Source organism: Sycon ciliatum, chromosome 10 (genome assembly GCF_964019385.1).
Source record: "Sycon ciliatum chromosome 10, ocSycCili1.1, whole genome shotgun sequence".
Lineage (NCBI taxonomy): Eukaryota > Metazoa > Porifera > Calcarea > Leucosolenida > Sycettidae > Sycon > Sycon ciliatum.
Genome location: NC_088652.1, coordinates 27,520,345 through 27,539,345, shown reverse-complemented (window position 1 = coordinate 27,539,345; position 19,001 = coordinate 27,520,345). Strand labels below are relative to the sequence as shown.

At 50.4% G+C, this 19,001-nt stretch overlaps 2 protein-coding genes across 2 annotated transcripts in view; both read left to right on the top strand.

Moving 5' to 3' along the window:
• Positions 1-9,206: 9,206 nt before the first annotated feature.
• Positions 9,207-15,410, top strand: LOC135826814 (uncharacterized). Its single transcript, XM_065339417.1, has one exon. The coding sequence runs from the start codon at positions 9,207-9,209 to the stop codon at positions 15,408-15,410; it is 6,204 nt and encodes a 2,067-aa protein (XP_065195489.1).
• A 2,946-nt stretch (positions 15,411-18,356) lies between these two features.
• Positions 18,357-19,001, top strand: part of LOC135826812 (leucine-rich alpha-2-glycoprotein-like) — a 53,453-nt gene continuing 52,808 nt past the window's right edge. Inside the window, exon 1 of the mRNA XM_065339415.1 lies at positions 18,357-18,524. Within this exon, the coding sequence (XP_065195487.1) occupies positions 18,398-18,524 (127 nt within the window). The 5' untranslated portion in view covers positions 18,357-18,397. The remainder of the gene's footprint in view (positions 18,525-19,001) is intronic.

Genomic DNA, 19,001 nt, shown 5'->3' with positions numbered 1-19,001 from the left:
GAGATATAATCGGCAATAAGGATACTGGGCGGTAGTTAACTGGCACTGTGGGGTCTCCTGACTTATACAAAGGACTAATAAACGATCGCTTGAACATCATTGGTACTGTTCCAGTGGACAGTGATCTGTTAATGATATCCGTGAGTGGCCCAGCAAGGCTATCGGCACATTCCCTCAACACTAAACCAGGAACGCAATCACTGCCCGTGGCCTTCGCGGGATTTATGCACTTCAGACAAGCTTTCACATCACTCACCGGCACCAGTTCAAATTGCAGAAAGCTAGACGCTGGCATCGGTCCACTTGGTGGTGTTAGCGTGGATGGTCGGTCTGGGTCATGCACAACATCCCCAAAGGTTTTGCTCAGGTCCCCAATGTCGGCTTGAGGTTCTTGACGCTGCTTAGCACGGCCTGTGACGATGTTCATAACTGACCACAACTTTCTCTGATCACGAGTTGCACACTGATTCATGAAGTAGGCATTACGTAGACGGCGATCCAGTTTCCTTGCAGTAGAGCGGGCCTGACGGTGGAGCTCACGCAGGTCCGCATTGCCTTTGTCGCTCATCAACCGGCGATGGAACTGGTTTCGCTCACGTACCGCGGCAACTAGCTCCGGTGTTAGCCAGGGGCAAGGACGTTTCTCCTGTCGGCGCCGATGAATCAATGGTGCGTGCACATCCAGGGTAGATATGATAAAGGTGGTAAGACTCTGCACAGCATTTTCAAGATTTCCGGTAAAGGTACAAGTCGCTAGATGATGGTTCAAGTCCTCATTGAATGTGTTCCAATTTATCCGATGGAGTCGCCTACCTTGGCGTTTGGCGGCTGGGTGTCCAGAATATGCCTTTCCCATGCCAAAGCCAGGCATATGGGCCAGGATGGCAAAATGATCGCTCATATCAACATAGACAGTGCGACATACACCCTCTATGGGAACGTTAGACAAGAACAGGTCGATAACAGATGCCGAAGAGGACGTGACTCTTGTCGGCTGAGACACATGGTTAAACAAGTTGCAGTGTGTGAGTGTGGAGTGCAAGTGATTTGCACGGCTGGCAAGAGGATCGGCATAGTCCACATTAAAGTCTCCAATGAGAACTGTGCGCGACTGTCTTCCCTGCATTGCCTTTTCGATGTTGGCTTGGAATACATCCCAGTAAGCCACTGACTTATCTGGTGGACGGTATGCACATCCCACCAGGGTACTGTGCTTTTGTTCCATGACCTCAATCCACAAAATTTCCAAATCTGTTTCCAGATCAGCACGTCGTTTGACACGAGTCGTTTCATGACAGTATATGCAAACGCCACCGCCGTGCTGTAGGGCACGATCTTTCCTGAATAGCTTGTAGTGAGGAATGGATACCTCTCCATCAGTTACATCAGCAGCTAGCCATGTTTCAGCAACGCCCATGACATGCACACCATGCTTGGAAACGAAATCTTTGAGTTCGTCGACTTTTCTGCGGAGGCTGCAGATGTTAAGGAAGGCTATGCTGGTCATCTTGGGCTGAATTCATACTGCTGTGGCTGTCCTCTGTTTCAGATCTGTACTTGTCGAAATTCCAACACCTACTGTACAGTGGAGCAGGCCAGAAACGGCGGCTGTTGACTAGCTTCGCACTGGAAGCGTTGATGGTGATCCTGGCCGATGATGAGGATTCTTTGGGGAAGATCTTCACCTCAAAAACACAGACAGGGTGATCGATGTCTGCAGCTCTGCGTTCAATAAACAGTTCCATTCACGTCAGTCTGAACGCGCCCTTACGGGCGGGCTGCCTGGGCCCCAGATGCCTCCTTGATGCGCCACGGAGTGCCGTCGAAGCACCTGTATCACTTCGGTAATCCAAATGCGAATGCAGCCTTGCCGGTCGCGCGCCGGCCTGCCGCCTACGTAGCTACGTGACCAGCCTGAGACTGGCCCTGCCGCATTTGGCGCTTCCAAACGCTGCGATCCGGTAGACAGCTCACTGGGCTGCCAAATACGTGACTGGCTTGAGGACAGTTCCATACTGGGCAGGGCGCCCAGCTTAGGTCGCACGCCGTAGCGGCGTGAGCTGGGCGCGGTGAGGGTTGGTGATAACTACAGTTTCCTCCTTCCTCCTCCGGAAACTTCCATTTTTGGGCGCTAATGCTTGTTTTGGCTCCAAATCCGGGTACAATGCTGGAGCATTGCTAGTTCTCAAAACGATGCTCGTAATGCCAGTTACAATGCTAGCATTACGCGCCGAGGCCTAGGCGCCTAATCGTCAGCCTTTGGGTAATCCTGAAATAAAGATTATTACATGTATTATCATGATCGATCCGCTTTGTGCGCTTCTTCATCCTCGTATGACATGGGGTTGTACGATAGGCCTAGCCCAAATTTGCTCGGGGCGCTTCGATATTTTGCCGGCAAATTTTGCCCGAGCACTTTCCGTATTTTGCTTGGCGTTGCCTTTCGTTTCCGATATTTTGCTCTATTTTGCTCCTGCTTTGTGGCCAAAATGGCTTCGAATGAACCGTCTACTTAACTTTGGTAAAAGTCGATGGTGACGCTGATGATGAAAGCAAAACTTATAATGCATGGTGCCAGTAATCCGGATTTTGTAGCGTGATTTCAAATTTATGTACCCCTGACAACCTGCACGAGCTATTTCAGCACGAAGTTGGCCCAATGAAACCAAAATAAATTGAATAAAATTGCCAAAATACACCCCGGTCCCGGATCCTCTGTTAAGGTGGCTGGGGCGGTACAACTTTTTAGGGGTCTTTTTGATCACATTTTGACTGCATTTTTGAGTTTATCGGCAAGGTGGAGATAAAATTTGAAAATGTTTTCTGGTGAATCTCTGGAGAAGAACCTTCTCTAGCTTCCTAGAGTTTTATTTTTGCTTTTGGACAAAATTTGAAAAAGTTTTATGAAAGGTCCGTGAAAAAATAACACGAACCTTTCATAAAACGTTTTCAATTTTTGTCCAAAAGTAAAAATGAAACTATAGGAAGCTAGAGAAGGCTATTCTCCAGATATTCACCAGAAAACATTTTCAAATTTCATCTCTGCCTTGCGGATAAACACAAAAATGCAGTCAAAAAATTCCCCAAAAAGTTGTACCGCCCCAGCCACCTTAAGCGGGATTCACAGAAGCTTTTTTGCGATGCGACACGCGATGCGACGCGATCTTCGATGGCCGATGCGCAGTGCGTGCGATGCGAACTCGCGAAATACCATTCACAGAAGAAGTCAACGATGCGACAAAGTTTTGCTGATTTGGGTACGTCACCATGATATTCGCGCGGTTTGACACAACTTGTAAAAAATTATAGGCAACTCTTGCACCTTTGTACAACTTTGCTGTAGAAAAGGTCAAAATCGTACACCAAATCGCTTGTCGCATCGCGCATCGCATCGCAAAAGATGAGCCAAGCTGAACTTCTGCGATGGCCTGCGATGGCCCAGTTGCGGCAGTTGCGTGGGGTGCGACATGGCTGCGATTTGGGGTTTTCCCGGTTTCGCGTCTGTCGCATCGCGTGTCGCATCGCAAAAAAGCTTCTGTGAATCCCGCTTTAATCGATATTTTGCTTGGAATTTGCCAGCAATTTCTTTTCGTGGGAAATTTCGATATTTTGCTGGAAGAATTGCTGCAGATTTGGGCTAGGCCTATTGTACGAGCACGCCCCACGTGCTTCAACACGTGCCTAAGTTGACAAATACGGACAGAGTGCAGAGTGCAAACATTGTTTGGAGTCTTGGTACTACAGTACAATCATGTACATGACCGTATACGATGTACTGAATATGGCAGAGTTGTACAATTGTAGACGTCGTCGTGAACTCTTTCCATTAAACAATTGAATTCTTTCTATTTTTTTGGCAAGTTCATCAGACAGAGTATTGTGCTACTCCTTGGTTTTCGTGTCCATCGTCGAGCGATGTATTAGAATTTATTATTATTATTTGAAACTCTGATGTTGAGCCATAAATAAATGTAAAAGAGAAAAGGACATATGGATACGAGTTAAGAGTAACTCTCCATCACTGTAACATGATACTATAATGCAGTCAGAAAGTGCAATAACTAGGCACAAAACTGACAGAGTACTGAGACATTCGACGTCTTGACACCTAACTTCAACACATATTCGTAGCGCTAACCGACAGCCTTCCAACTTGGAAGGTTCAAGGTTATGGCCAATAAGAAAAACCAATACGATATATCGATAAACACACACGCAAAAGTCAGGGGTGGGAGGGTGGGATACAAACTGCACCAACGAAAAGCCACTGCGAAGTGACAGGAATGCGGTCCAGCACAACATTTTTGCTGACGCAAAAAGTTGTGGGGAAATCCCAAAATCGGTGCGATTTTGCATGAGCCCAAATGTTCAAGTAATTAGTTACTACGTACAAGTAGTACCCACAAAGACACAAGCTTTCCAACTCTCTTTGGCCGTTGGAAAGCGTACCTTCTTTGCTACATGGAGTACATGTTGTACTACACTATTGTACTACTAGTCTCAGCGTCATGTCCAGTTTCTTGGCTGCAGCATGGCACTGGCTGCGTGTTGGCCAGGAGTTGTCATCTCGTTTTCTGTAGCAAGGCAGCTTTCGAATTTCCCGAGTAGTCCCGCGCCTGGCATGCCTGGGAACCTGAACTGTTTGCAACTACATGTACTTTACTTCTAAAAAAGAAAGTATATTGTACTCAGTGACCGATTTGAGCGCAAGCTTCCTTGTGGGAGTCTATATTTGGATATCGTTGAGGTGTGTGGCTTGGGTCACTTGCGTTCACCCTGTGAGCTAGCCTCCTTCAGTGTTCGTACTACAGGAGCACTCAGCCCGAAGCAGCCACAGATCTAGATGTTATTTTGTTCGCATTCAGGTTTCGGTTGGCATTAGTTGTTAGTTTTGACAGTAGGTTTTGTGTCGACGTAGACTTCACGACAACGATCAGTTGTAGAAGGCTACAGCATTCCAGCAGCAGCTTAGGAAGTGACCGTTTCTGTCGCCTGGATCAGCAAGAGGTCTCTCGTCCATATCTGTATCAGGTAAGGTCTAGATGCGATCGGGTTCAGGCCCAGTACTAAACGTAATTCCAAACAAGGCGTCACATTCTTTTTAACAAGTTTGAATTGAAGCTTGCTTTGAAAAGAGAAACGAAAGCGGTACAGTTCACTGTATCGTTGAAGAAGTGCACTGCCCATATGTATGCAACCTGGAGGCACCGTCAGTATACTTACATTTTTGTTTCGTTGTTGCTGGTGGCATCCGCAGAGCACAGAGAAGCGAGGGGCGCAGCTGCCACGTAACCTATTTTTTCCTTTTTCCAAAATTTTTCTGGCGATGAAAAATGCAACGTAAGTGGGCGAACCCCTGGCTTCACCCCAGACAAGAACCTTTATGAACCCTCTGCTTCTGAGTATCGACTGCATTTTCGTTGAATAGCATGAAAAAAACACAAAAATCGGAAAATGAGTAGGGGGGGGGGGGGGCTGCACCCCCCCCCCACACTCCTTTTTTGGCTAGAATCCTGATGTGCACGTAGCGACATGATTTCGCGTGCAGTAGAACTCCCCCTATCCGGTCATGCTGGAGCCAGGCATGGCACTGCATGTAACGAAGGGTACTTTTTTTATTGCAGAACTGCATGACCCCCTGCTTCCCCCCCTGCCCCCTGCCCCACGCCAGAAGAGTGTGCAGCTCCAAACCATACAGGTCTACCCTCGTTAGAAGACAACCCTGGGGGTTTCAAATTGTTTGTCTTATAACACGTTTTATCTGCTATCCGGTGTTGAATGTACGCATTTCAGGCGCCAGGGATCTTGAACATTGCCTACTAATGAGGTTTGTGTTGTAACCGATGTCCTACTAAGGAGGGTAGGCCTGTACCCTGCTTTCTGGACAGAATTTCAAGTTTACTTCATTTCTATGATGCAACTCTCCTCGTACGTTTGTACTGGGCGTCAACGCATCACATGAGTTTTCTTGCACAGTGCACACACGGAGATGTGCCCGCCACAGGTCCAGGATATGTATGATAGTACGTGTACAGTGAATGCATCATGAAAATTATTGACGTCAACTTCCACCAGCCTAAGGGCGTGCAGACTCCACTGTAGCCACTTCATGTTTCATTCCTTTCATTCGAAAAATTCATTCGAAAATTTGGATTTTATTATTTTTGGAAGAATTTGTAGCCGAGAGACCGTGTTTGAGTAGTGGTGTATAACTGCGTGAAACTTCCACCAGGACAGCAGCAATTAACAGTGGAGCTGCGCACTCTTGCGGGTCATGTACTTTTGACGGAACTCGAAGTCTGCATTCTCCTTGTATGTAAATAAGTACTTTGATTACCAACACTGTTCGTAACTTGGCACAGTTGAAAAGCGTTTCTTCTGTGATTTAGAGGTGTCTGAAGGGTGCCGAGTAGAGATGTTGGGATAAGGAGAGTTTACAATACTGTAAGACATGTTATTATAACGAGTCGCAAATCTAACGATTGTCCAAAATTCATAAGTTAACGAGAAGATATGTTAACGATCTTGCAGTATTCTGTAGTGGTGAAACGAATATTCGAATATTCGAACATTCGTTCGGTTTGTCACATTCGAATATTCGTTAAGTCACATTCGAGTATTCGTTACGTCACTTCAAATGCAGTGCCTGTATATACATGCACGCCGAACACGGTGCAGTGCGTGCAGCCTGCCTGTGACTTTGTACTGTATGCATGCACATGTACGTCCATACTGGACTGCCAATGGTGTACATAACATGCATGTATGTATGAACTTCGAAGTAGCCTTATGTGGCAGTGCATTTTATGTGGCACTACCATTTGTCATACCTAATAGTAATGACAGCATCCATCAAATGACTGGGAGGAGGGCATGTGATGTCATCTCTGTTACCAAAAGAATATTCGTTCATTCGTTCGTGAAGCCGAAGAATATTCGGCTAGTAGGTTTTGACATTCGTTTCACCACTAGTATTCTGCCATATCCACACACAGCATATATGAAGCAGTACGGCCTCAACGGATCTTATTATAACGAAGAAATGTCATCCATTAAAACGTTAGATTTGCTTCCTCGTTATAATATTATATACATGTCTTACAGTACGTGCAATGGGTGTTGGGTTTACCGGGTGTTAACGGTTGTCTTGAGTTCCCTTCGGGGGAGTTTACTGAGTACGTGCAACGGGAGTTGGTCTTGTACGCAGTGCAATACTGAACAGCGGACTTTTCCGGCGTTAACAGAGAATTGTGCTGTGTTTGTTGGCATGGCCTAGTGTACACAGCGCTGCAAGGGCCGTGCAGCGCCCCGGTCCTACTTTTGTCTTTAAGCCTAGTTCACATTCGACGCAACGCCGACGGTACGGGACGTAAGGGCTTGTCGGGAGGGCTGGGGTGAGCTGTAAAATCCTGTACGATTCGAACGACACGACATGCAGCAGTCGTTGCGACGTGCAACATCGAACGGCGCGAATAATAAGGCACGGTCCACGACGCGGTGACTTTCGGACCTAATTTCTCGTTTTTCGGGACTTCTTTTCAATTGTTTCTTCTTGAAAGAAACGGAATCAAGTTCACAATACCAGTTTTTTATGAAGATCAAAAAATTAGCCCTGAAAGTTGTGGCATTCAAATAATAGCCCCAGGAAATGATAGAATAGTTCGTCTGTCACGCTTCTGAACTATCCCTAAATACAATAAGTGACAAGAGATCTTATGTTGCTAAAATTCAACTCAAGTTGTGCTAACCATTCTGTGAGTTATCATGGGAAGCTCAGTGTTCGAAATGCTAGAAATATCCAAGTACGAATTGGGAGTAGTCGGCGCATGACGCCGTCTCCTGTTCACACTCGAATTGCAGCCGTTTTGTACGCTTGCGTCCCCGTCTACGCCCGTCTACGGTATGAAAAGTTGGATCGATCCAACTCTTCCCGTCGCTTCCCGATCTGTACGGTAGTACGGTTGCGTTCCCGTTCCTGGTGTTCACATTGGACGCCGTCAGACCGTCCCGTCGCTTCTCGTTGATCCTTACGTCGCGTCCCGTCGCGCCCCGTCGAATGTGAACTAGGCTTTAGCCGGCCATGAGGGTGAGCCGCTAGGCAGTAGCATTACATATGCACGTTGTACATGGAGTAGGCAGCAGGGACGTTGTGCATGGAGTAGGCAGCAGGGACGTTGTACATGGAGTAGGCAGCAGGGACGTTGTACATGCTACGGTCACTACGGTATTGACCGTACCACTTTTTGCCCCCAGCTACCCTGTGAATCTATCAAAAGCACTGATTTGGACTCTGAATTTCGAAATTTTTCAGTGTACAGTCTGTATTGGTTCATGGAGACCTGCCTGTATTGGGCTGCCCAAGTGCAACCGGCCCTATAAGCGAGGCAGGGCTGGTGGTGTCGAAGCAGTTTGATCAACAGGGGGCGTCGGACACGCTGTGGTCACTACGGTATTGACCGTACCACTCTTTGCCCCAAGTTATTATTTATTTAATATTATTATTTATTCTTCTTTTACTAGGGAATTCCCAACAGGCGTCAGCGCCTTTTTACAGAGAACCCTAGAAGTTGTTCAGACGGTAGTACGTAATATTTCTCTGGCATGGCATCACTAAGACTAGAAGTAATGGTTCCTTTTATTATTGATAGCTGGAGCAGTCCTTTCTCTGTCTTGTGCCAATACTGCAATAGTGATTCATGTATCAAGGCCTGAGCTACACTGTAGGCTGTAGTCTTCCCTGTCTCTCTTGTGGTTTTCTATTCATGAGGGCGATCTACAAAGTGGCGTCATAACTATTTCCAACTGGCCGTTCATGTATTACATGCATATACTTCTTAGCTGTGTGTTGTTGCTTGTTGCTGTGCATGGTCATACATTTGTATTGCATAGTATCATGGCTAGCTTTCGTGCCGTACAACAGCGCGTGTGCGGTGGCTACGCCTCTGCTGTTTTGCCAGCTGACAGTGCGGCATAAATTACTTCATCTTTTGCCTTTTGTCTTCGGTTGTGTACCGACATGGAATGTTTTCGGTTTTAGTAGTTCCTTGGTTCGCGTTGTGTAGCTAGCTAGGCTGCTCTTTCAGGTGTAATTGTATTTGGAGTGAAAAGATAAGATAACGTGTTCCTTCGTGTGAACATTCTGGTAGCAGAGGATGGTTATCGCCTGAGTGAGCAGTTCAGTTTCGGAAATTTAAATTATTTAGATCATGTCGTCGCCGGAGCCTGAGAGTGAGAGCACAATCAGGGCTAGCAGTCAGAGAACTGAGCTCTTTTTAGGTGCCATGGCAGAGAGGGCAGGCGACGTGATCGAGGAGGACGAGGAAGTCGAAGAGGACGAACATGGTCAAAGTGACCAGCGATCGAATGAACTGATGTTCGTGAAAATGAAAGCTGAAAAAGCGAATCGCAAGAGAAAGTTCACCAGGTGTCGCAGAGCCGTGATCGTGGCCTTGCGTGACGGAGTTGAAGAGGAAGCTGCGAGGTCGTTGTTTGGCGAATTAGAAATGATCGAGGATGCCCTGAACGGTGTGTTCATGGACGTACTCGAGTGGGCTGGCGGCATGAACGATGCGCTCGCAGTGGCTAAAGTGACCGATGAGATGGAGGAAGCGGAGAAAGAGATGAAGGAGGTCACAAGGCTGTATCAGGAGTTCCTAGAACACCAGCCAGCGTGGACGGCTGCACGGAACAGCCACCCAGACAGGCCAGCGTATCATCAGTATGCCCAGGCACCAGTGGAAGAGCCAGGAAGTCCACTGAGCGTGATATCGCTGGGCAGAAGTGAAGGCTCCCAGGATCGGGATGAGCCTGGTGATGGCGTGGCGCTGGTTCAGGAGAACCAGGCAAGAGTAGAAGACAGTGATGAAGTGGTTGTGACCACAAGTGTCTCCGGCAGTAGTAACAGAGAGGCAGAGCTTGGGGCTAGAACAAGGCCACCAATGGAAGCTGGGAGTAGGAGGTCAGAGCGTGAAAGAAGCCCTGCCTTGCCTGTACTACAGCCTGCTGTGCCAACACGGAGTGCTGTATGTGTGTCCAGTGCATATACTAGAGTGAGTGAGACCAAGGCCCCTCAACTTCAAGTCGCGAAGAGTCCAGGCCAGCAGGGCAGTAGTACTCAGGCTCCTGTGTCAGGACTACACCCTACATCATCTCTGCCATATCAGTCCGCCAACTATCTGTACACCCAGGCCAGTGGGCCGCCACAGGTAGCCTCAAGTCATCAGGCCATGGGCATTGGTGCCTTTTCAGCATTGCCAGGAGCAGGTGTGTCCGCCAGCCACCAGCGTGCTGTGTCTCAGCCTCCACCTGTCAAGCAGCCATCAGATGAAATTTTCAAGCAACTGAAGGCTATACAGATCCCAGTCTTCGGCGGCGATAAGCAGGCGTATGCCTCATGGAAGGCTGCTTTCATGGCGTGTGTTGGTAGCTCGTCTGCAAGGGCAGACTTGAAACTGCTGCACCTCCGGCAGTATTTGAGTGGAGATGCCTTGGCTTCCATCGAGAGCTTGGGATACACCCCGTCTGCGTATAAGGCCGCAATGAGGCGGTTAGACCGCAAGTTTGGAGGCGACCAACGACAGCTGTCGCTGCAGTACGAGCAAGTCGAGGCCTGCCCAATCATTCGTTCCGGCCGAGCAGGAGATCTCCAGAAGTTTGCAGATCTCCTCGACGTACTCGTGGTCAACCTCCTCGACTCCGGAAAAGGCAATGAGCTGGGTGATGGGCTGTTGTACCGGAAGCTCCTGGCCAAGTTGCCGGCTGGGATGTTAACCCAATTCAATCGATGGTGTCATCAGAAGCCCTGCCAGCCAGGAATTCAAGCACTACTGGAGTGGGTGACGTTGGAAGCGGAGTTTGCCGTTGGAGCGTCCGAAGCACTAGATGGAGTTGGTGCGAAGGACAAGCCTCCGGCACCCCGAAATGCTCCTCAACGATCCTACTTCGGGGGAAAGGCTTCGCAGAATGCAGGGTGGTCAAGGCCTGCGGGCTCAGCGGCTGGACGATCTTCATGTCGGCAATGTGGCGGACCTCACGGTGTCTGGCAGTGTAAAGCATTTCAGCAGCTTTCCGTCGCCAATCGCTGGAGACAGGCTAAACAGCATGGTCTGTGCTACCGCTGCCTTGGAGGCGATCACCAAGGTCACCACTGTCCACGAACCAGACCCTGCTCAGTGAGCGGCTGCAACAACAATCACCACTACTTGCTACACCGGGACTTGCTACACGAGGACAGCAGGGACCCCGATGCCGCACAGTCAAACAAGAAAAAATCGGGGAACACGGCAGCTGGAGGAATGACGGCGGACAAGTCCCAACTCAGTCCTGCCGAACAATTCTGCAACTATGGAGACAATGGTTCAGGTCAGGAGACAGGGGACCAGGTATTGCCTCCCGCCATCGACTGTTTAGTAACGCCGCCATACGCCGGTAAAGACCAAGAGCAGCGCACCCCACAGTCGTTCACCGAGGGGGAGACGGAGTCCACGAAGAGTGATTCCACCATGATGGTCCAAGGCCCGGGCAAGATAGCTCTGCGAACGGTCTCAGTCGTCTTGGAGAACGGCCACAAGTCAGTGCAAGTGAATGCGTTGCTGGACGACGGTAGCACAACGAGCTACCTCAACGGCAGCATTGCCAACCAGCTCGGCGTCAGCGGGGAGCTGAGGACATTCACGGTCCACACCTTGAATGGCAAGCAGACCTCATTCACAACCAGACCAGTAAGCTTCACCATTGGCAGCATGGATGGCAGTGTTCGGCAATCTATGACGGCGCTGACGGCTGATTCGGTCACCGGGAATCTTCGTCCGGTAGAGTGGGTCAAGGAAGCAGTCAAGTATCCTCATCTGAGAGAGATTCCGTTCGCAAGACTGGCGGAGCCCGCCAGGGTCGATCTGCTGATTGGGAGCGACTATGCTGAGCTGCTTGTGTCACAGCAGGAAGTGGTCGGCCCGCCTGGTCAACCAGTGGCGCGTCATACTCCACTGGGTTGGACCTGTGTTGGCAGAGTGACGGGAACCCACTCGAGTCAAAGGACGTTCCACAGCCAAGCGTTTCAGAGTGAGGAGAGAGCAACACCAACCGGCTTAGAGACCGCGCTACAGCAGTTCTGGCAAATTGACAGCTGCGGCACGGAGGAGAGCTTCAGTGAGCCCGGCCCGCGCTCGCTGGAGGAAGAGACAGCCCTAGACATCGTCAAACACTCGCTGAAGAAGGTGGACGGTCGGTACCAGGTGTCTCTGCCGTGGAACAATCGCAAGAGAGAATTATGCAACAACTTGGGTGCGGCTACGAAACGTCTAGGCCACACCGAGCGCAAGCTCCTGAAAGACCCATTCGTTGCCCAGGCTTATGGCCAAGTCTTCCAGGCCTACCAGAGGAACGGCTATATCCGTGAGCTCGCGAAGGAAGAGCTAGGTCAAGAGGTATGCTGGTACTTATCCCACTTTCCCATCGTCCGACCGCAGAAGACGACAACCAAGGTGCGGATCGTCTTTGACGCTGCAGCATCCTGTCATGGCCTCAGCCTCAACGACGCCATCTACCCTGGTCCGAAGCTCCAACGTGAGTTGTTCGATGTGTTGACCAGGTTTCGGCAAAAGCCTATAGCAGTGGGCTGTGACGTGACCGAAATGTATTTGCAGGTGTCGGTTGCGCCAGCAGACAGGAAGTACCTCAGATTCGTGTGGCGGGACCTGGATCCAGCCAAGCCTTTACGGCACTTTGAGTTCAACCGCCTGGTCTTTGGCGTCAATGCTGCACCATTCATCGCCCAGTATGTTGCTCAGCAGACAGCCCGGGAACATTTGGCGTCTCATCCCCTGGCAGCAGAAGCTATCCTCGCGTCCACCTACATGGATGACACGATGGACAGCACCAAAGATGTCGAACAAGGTCAGATTCTTCATCGGGAGCTAATGGATCTGTGGGGTGAGGCCAAGATGACGCCGCGCAAGTGGGTGTCCAACTCGCCCGAGCTCCTGAGGGTAATTCCAGCCGAGGCTCGCGCTACCCAGCTGGACTTATCCCAAGGAGAGCTACCATCCGTGAAGACGCTAGGAGTGTCATGGGACGGTCAGGCAGACTGCTTCTTCTTCAGCGTTCAACCGCCAGACCTCACCAACCAACGCATCACCAAGCGATTCCTCCTAGCAAAAGTCGCGTCCGTATTCGACCCGTTGGGGTTTCTGGCACCGTTCGTGACCCAAGCCAAGATCCTCATGCAAGAGAGTTGGGTAGCTGGTATTGACTGGGATGAACCGGTTCCAGATGGCATCGACACCAGCGCTCGCCAGTGGTTCAATGACCTGGCGAAGCTCAGTTTAGTTCGAGTACCAAGATGTCTCATCCCGGACGTGGCCAGTGGAGTGACGCTGCATGTTTTCTGTGATGCGTCGAGTGTGGCGTATGGTGCCGTGGTCTACAGCTCCACCGTGCAGCGTGGCTCTGAGGGAAACGTTCGTCTCGCTGGAGCCAAGAGCAGAGTGGCGCCGACAAGAACACAAAGTTTCCCCCGGCTGGAATTGCTGGCGGCTGTGCTTGGCCTTCAGCTGGCCCGGAAGTTCAGTCAGATCATGACCATTGCCATGTCAGAGGTGATTTTCTGGAGCGACAGTGCAACTGTGCTGCTCTGGATTCGCAGCTACAGCCGACGTTTCAAACCGTTTGTGGCGAATCGCATCAGCCACATCCAGACTGTTACGTCGCCCAGTCAATGGCGGTACGTTCCCTCCAGCGACAACCCAGCTGACTTGGCGTCACGGGGAGCTGGGGTAGAGCAACTGGTTGCAACTGAGCTGTGGTGGCAAGGACCGGCCTTCCTGCAGAAAGAAGAATCTGAATGGCCAGCCAAGATCGTGGGTGGCCAAGACCCAGCTGCTCGAGCGGAAGCTCGCAAGGCTGCACAGCCCGAGGTGATGTCATTTATGTCCGAGAAAGTACCCAGCTTGTGCTCTCGGCGCTTCTCAGACTGGACGCGCGTAGTCAGAGTACGGGCTTGGGCAATTCGCTTCATCACCAACTGCCGTGGAGGTGAGGAGTTGAGCGGAGAGCTAACCGGCGAGGAGATGGACGCTGCCAGCCTTTCCATCATCAAAGAGGCACAGCACGAGGCATTCGCGGAGGATCTGAAGCTAGTGAAGAATGGTCAACCACTTCCGCTGAAGTCACGTTTGGCGAGGTTATCGCCTCGACTGGACGACGACGGACTATTGCGCTGCGATGGTCGCACCAAGCTGGCTGACTGGTTGCCGTTTGATGTGCGCTTCCCGATTCTTCTCCCCCGGAAACATCCGACCACCCGGCTTATTGTCAAAGATTGCCATGAGCAACGTCATCATGGCGGGACGAATGAAACGTTGGCAGCTCTCTCTGATCACTATCTTGTCGAAGCAGCACGGGAGGAGATCCGTGACTGGGAGAAAGACTGCATGGTGTGTCGACGACTAAAAGCCCGTGCGGGAGAGCAAATCATGGCCCCGTTGCCAGCAAAGCGATTGTGTGAGCCACTGAGAGCCTTCAGCAGGGTAGCCGTTGACTACGGAGGGCCGTTCGAAACTATGCAGGGGAGAGGAAAGACTCGCCACAAACGCTATCTGTGCCTCTTCACGTGTTTGCTGACTCGTGCGGTCCATTTGGAGATGGCGTACGCATTGGATGCAAATTCTTTCCTGAACGCCTTTAACCGGATGGCCAACCGACGAGGTTGTCCAATGGAGGTTCTGTCGGACAATGGAGGCAACTTCGTGAATGCCGACCGCCAGCTACGTGAGCTTGTTGGCCAACTGAACAATACCACCGTCCGGAAAGCCATGGCCTGCAGACGCGTGAAATGGAGTTTCAACCCGCCATTAGCTCCTCATTTCGGGGGAGTTCACGAGGCAATGATTCGAGCCGCCAAACGAGCTCTACACGCCATCCTTGGAGACGCATCTGTGACGGACGAGGAGTTGGTCACCGCTCTCAGCGGAGCAGAGTCCCTCGTCAACTCCAGGCCCATCACCTACCAATCGGCTAGTCCGAAGGATCCAGGGCCGCTAACTCCGAACCATTTCCTTCATGGCATGGCCGAGGGCCAGCTGGTTATTGCAACAACGGACGAGAAGGGGTGTCAACTGCAGAGACGTTGGAGATATGTTCAAATGCTCATCGACCATTTCTGGCATCGCTGGCTGAAAGAGTTTGTCCCACGGTTGAATCAGCGGATGAAGTGGCGACACCAGCGACGCGATCTGGCCGTTGACGACGTTGTCCTGGTGATGGATTCAAGCTCCCCGCGTGGGCGTTGGCCGCTCGGCAGAGTCACGGAAGTTTTCCCTGGTCCGGACGGTCATGTGCGTGTGGTGGCCATGCAAGTGGGCGGGAAGACTCTGAAGAGATCCATCACTCGAGTCTGTCCACTGGAATGTTAGACGGCTCTCCCTACATGCCAGAATGGAGGTACTGCTCAGTGACGACCCCCATTAATGATTCATGCATTGTTTTTGTTTTTTTGTAGTTTCCTACCACTGAACTTGCCCTTTCGATTCACTTTTCTCTTAGCTTGGTACTGGTAGTTGTAAGGATAGGCATCATGCAACATCTGGGTGCATATTGCGAGGGGGAGGATGTTCAGACGGTAGTACGTAATATTTCTCTGGCATGGCATCACTAAGACTAGAAGTAATGGTTCCTTTTATTATTGATAGCTGGAGCAGTCCTTTCTCTGTCTTGTGCCAATACTGCAATAGTGATTCATGTATCAAGGCCTGAGCTACACTGTAGGCTGTAGTCTTCCCTGTCTCTCTTGTGGTTTTCTATTCATGAGGGCGATCTACAAAGTGGCGTCATAACTATTTCCAACTGGCCGTTCATGTATTACATGCATATACTTCTTAGCTGTGTGTTGTTGCTTGTTGCTGTGCATGGTCATACATTTGTATTGCATAGTATCATGGCTAGCTTTCGTGCCGTACAACAGCGCGTGTGCGGTGGCTACGCCTCTGCTGTTTTGCCAGCTGACAGTGCGGCATAAATTACTTCATCTTTTGCCTTTTGTCTTCGGTTGTGTACCGACATGGAATGTTTTCGGTTTTAGTAGTTCCTTGGTTCGCGTTGTGTAGCTAGCTAGGCTGCTCTTTCAGGTGTAATTGTATTTGGAGTGAAAAGATAAGATAACGTGTTCCTTCGTGTGAACAGAAGTACCCCGTGAATCAATGAAATACACTGATTTGGGCTCTAAATTTCGAAAGTTTTGAGAGGATCCACCCCCACCCTGGGAGTAAAATAATAGTACTTCAGGTGGCTGACAGTACCACCCTATAATAGCTTGTGAAGCAGTGGGATAATCAAGCCAGTCTAGCCAGTCTAGCTAGTCTAGCTAGTCTAGAGCTCACCGTGCAACAGTGGCATGCCAATGAGCCACACGCACTATTCAACAGAGGGTTTTGTTTTTTCACTGGTTCTTAAAGACTGGGGCACTATTCGAGATAGGGCACTAGTCAAGAGAGGGCACTAGTCAAGAGAGGGCACTATTCGAGATAGGGCACTAGTCAAGAGAGGGCTCTAGTCAAGAGAGGGCTCTGGTCAAGAGAGGGCTCTGGTCTAGAGAGGGCTGTAGTCAAGAGAGGGCACTAGTCAAGAGAGGGCTCTGGTCAAGAGAGGGCTCTGGTCGAACGAGTATGGTACATGCTCTTGACCCAGGTTTTACAATTCTCGAATGACCCATATAAGGAGGCCGATATGCCTGTTTGTTGTACGACTTTAAATAAATCCAACCAACCAACCAACCAACCCAGAATGAGCGGTCTACGCCCATGTAAACAAACGACTGGAATTTGCCATGATTCTGTGCTCGCAATTCGCTAGGCTAAACCGTGGAAAGAGTTCACGTATCCAATTATTTGTACATATCAATAGCATATACCATAGTGTCTTGTATTGAAGCCGGTCTCATTTAGAAGCCTGTCTTGAATAGAAGCCTGATTTTGACGATGCACTGTCTGCACAGAAGCGTGGTTTTAGTGTTTACATACATAGAAATACCTGTCTTGTATAGAAAGCCTGTCTCATATAGAAGCCTGCAAAATTTCCCCAAGAAAGTCATAGAAGCCGCTGCTTTTATACACGACTGCGGTATGGGAGGCAGACACGCGTCGGGTCAAGAAAGCGTACGCTCACATGCTGACTTCCTATACTGAATAAGCAGAAATATTCGTCTGGAATTTAATTTCGTCTTTTTCGTCCAAGGAGCTTTTGGACTAAATTAAAAAAATGTCGGATGAATGTGTCGATTTTTCCAGCTTTTCAATACACTCTTGTGATCCATGGACGAAATTTTCAACCGGACTAACTCCCTTTCTTTGGAGTTTGGCGAAAATATTGACCGACGAAATTTTCTGCCCGTAAAGTACAGTAAAACCTGTAACTAAAGACTAGAAACCAGCGACCAGCCTGTACAGACCACCGTGACTAGCGACCAGCCTGGTACTACAGACCACTGTGACTAGCGACCAGCCTGGTACTACCGACCACCGTGACTAGCGACCAGCCTGGTACTACAGACCACCGTGACTAGCGACCAGCCTGGTACTGCGGACCACCGTGACTAGCGACCAGCCTGGTACTACAGACCACCGTGACTAGCGACCAGCCTGGTACTACAGACCACCGTGACTAGCGACCAGCCTGGTACTACAGACCACCGTGACTAGCGACCAGCCTGGTACTACAGACCACCGTGACTAGCGACCAGCCTGGTACTGCGGACCACCGTGACTAGCGACCAGCCTGGTACTACAGACCACCGTGACTAGCGACCAGCCTGGTACTACAGACCACCGTGACTAGCGACCAGCCTGGTACTACAGACCACCGTGACTAGCGACCAGCCTGGTACTACAGACCACCGTGACTAGCGACCAGCCTGGTACTACAGACCACCGTGACTAGCGACCAGCCTGGTACTACAGACCACCGTGACTAGCGACCAGCCTGGTACTACAGACCACCGTGACTAGCGACCAGCCTGGTACTACAGACCACCGTGACTAGCGACCAGCCTGGTACTACAGACCACCGTGACTAGCGACCAGCCTGGTACTACAGACCACCGTGACTAGCGACCAGCCTGGTACTACAGACCACTTTGCCAGGCACGGATGGTCTCACGTTCATATTATGATTGTGCGGTGGAAACCTCTAACTAGAGACCACCTACCACTAAAGACCTCTTTCTCTGGCCCCAAGGGGGGGGGGGGGATCATTAGCCACAGGTTTAGCTGTACTAGTAAATTAATCCTTGCTCCGTCTGAGTTTAAAACTTAATAATGATGTCCTCACCACCTTTTGCTGCCCAGGTCACGGTCGGCCGACAGCGCATATCTGCCACCTCGTTGCTGCTGCTGCACCGTACGTCACTATGGTGAAGAAAATGGCGGCGGACAAGTCGAGCACACCTCTCCAGCTCAACTTGCTGCTCATAGCCCTTGTCTGCTGCATTAGTGGCGTCACAACGTCCGCTGCTAGCGGTACATCGTCGTCATCAAGTGAGTGGGTTTCAGTGGCATGCAGCTGATGACTGCTGCTGCTGGTGCTGCTGGTGGTGGTGCTGGTGGTGGTGCTGTTGTTGCTGCTGCTGTTGGTAGTGGTGCTGGTGGTGGTGCTGGTGCTGTTTTTGTTGCTGCTGCTGCTGCTGCTGCTGCTTCTGCTGCTGCTGGTGGTGGTGGTGGTGGTGGTGGTGCTGCTGCTGCTGCTGCTGTTGCTGCTGCCGTTGCTGCTGCTGTTGCTGCTGTTGTTGCTGCTTGTGCTGCTTGTGCTGTTGCTGCTGTTGTTGCTGCTGCTGCTGCTGGTGTTGCTGCAGGCTCGTCGCACCGGCTTTGGAGGTGGGGCGGCCATGGAGGGGTGTCCGGGGTCGTCCCCCGGAAAAAATCATAAAATGAAGCCAATTGCAAGCATTTCCGGGCATTTGGTGCCATTTCAGTGTAACTACAATGAAAGACTTTTTGGTTCTGCAATAAACCAAG

Coding starts and splice junctions, on each gene's coding strand:
- LOC135826814 (XM_065339417.1), top strand. CDS start 9,207: ATGTCGTCGCCGGAGCCTGAGAGTGAGAGCACAATCAGGGCTAGCAGT.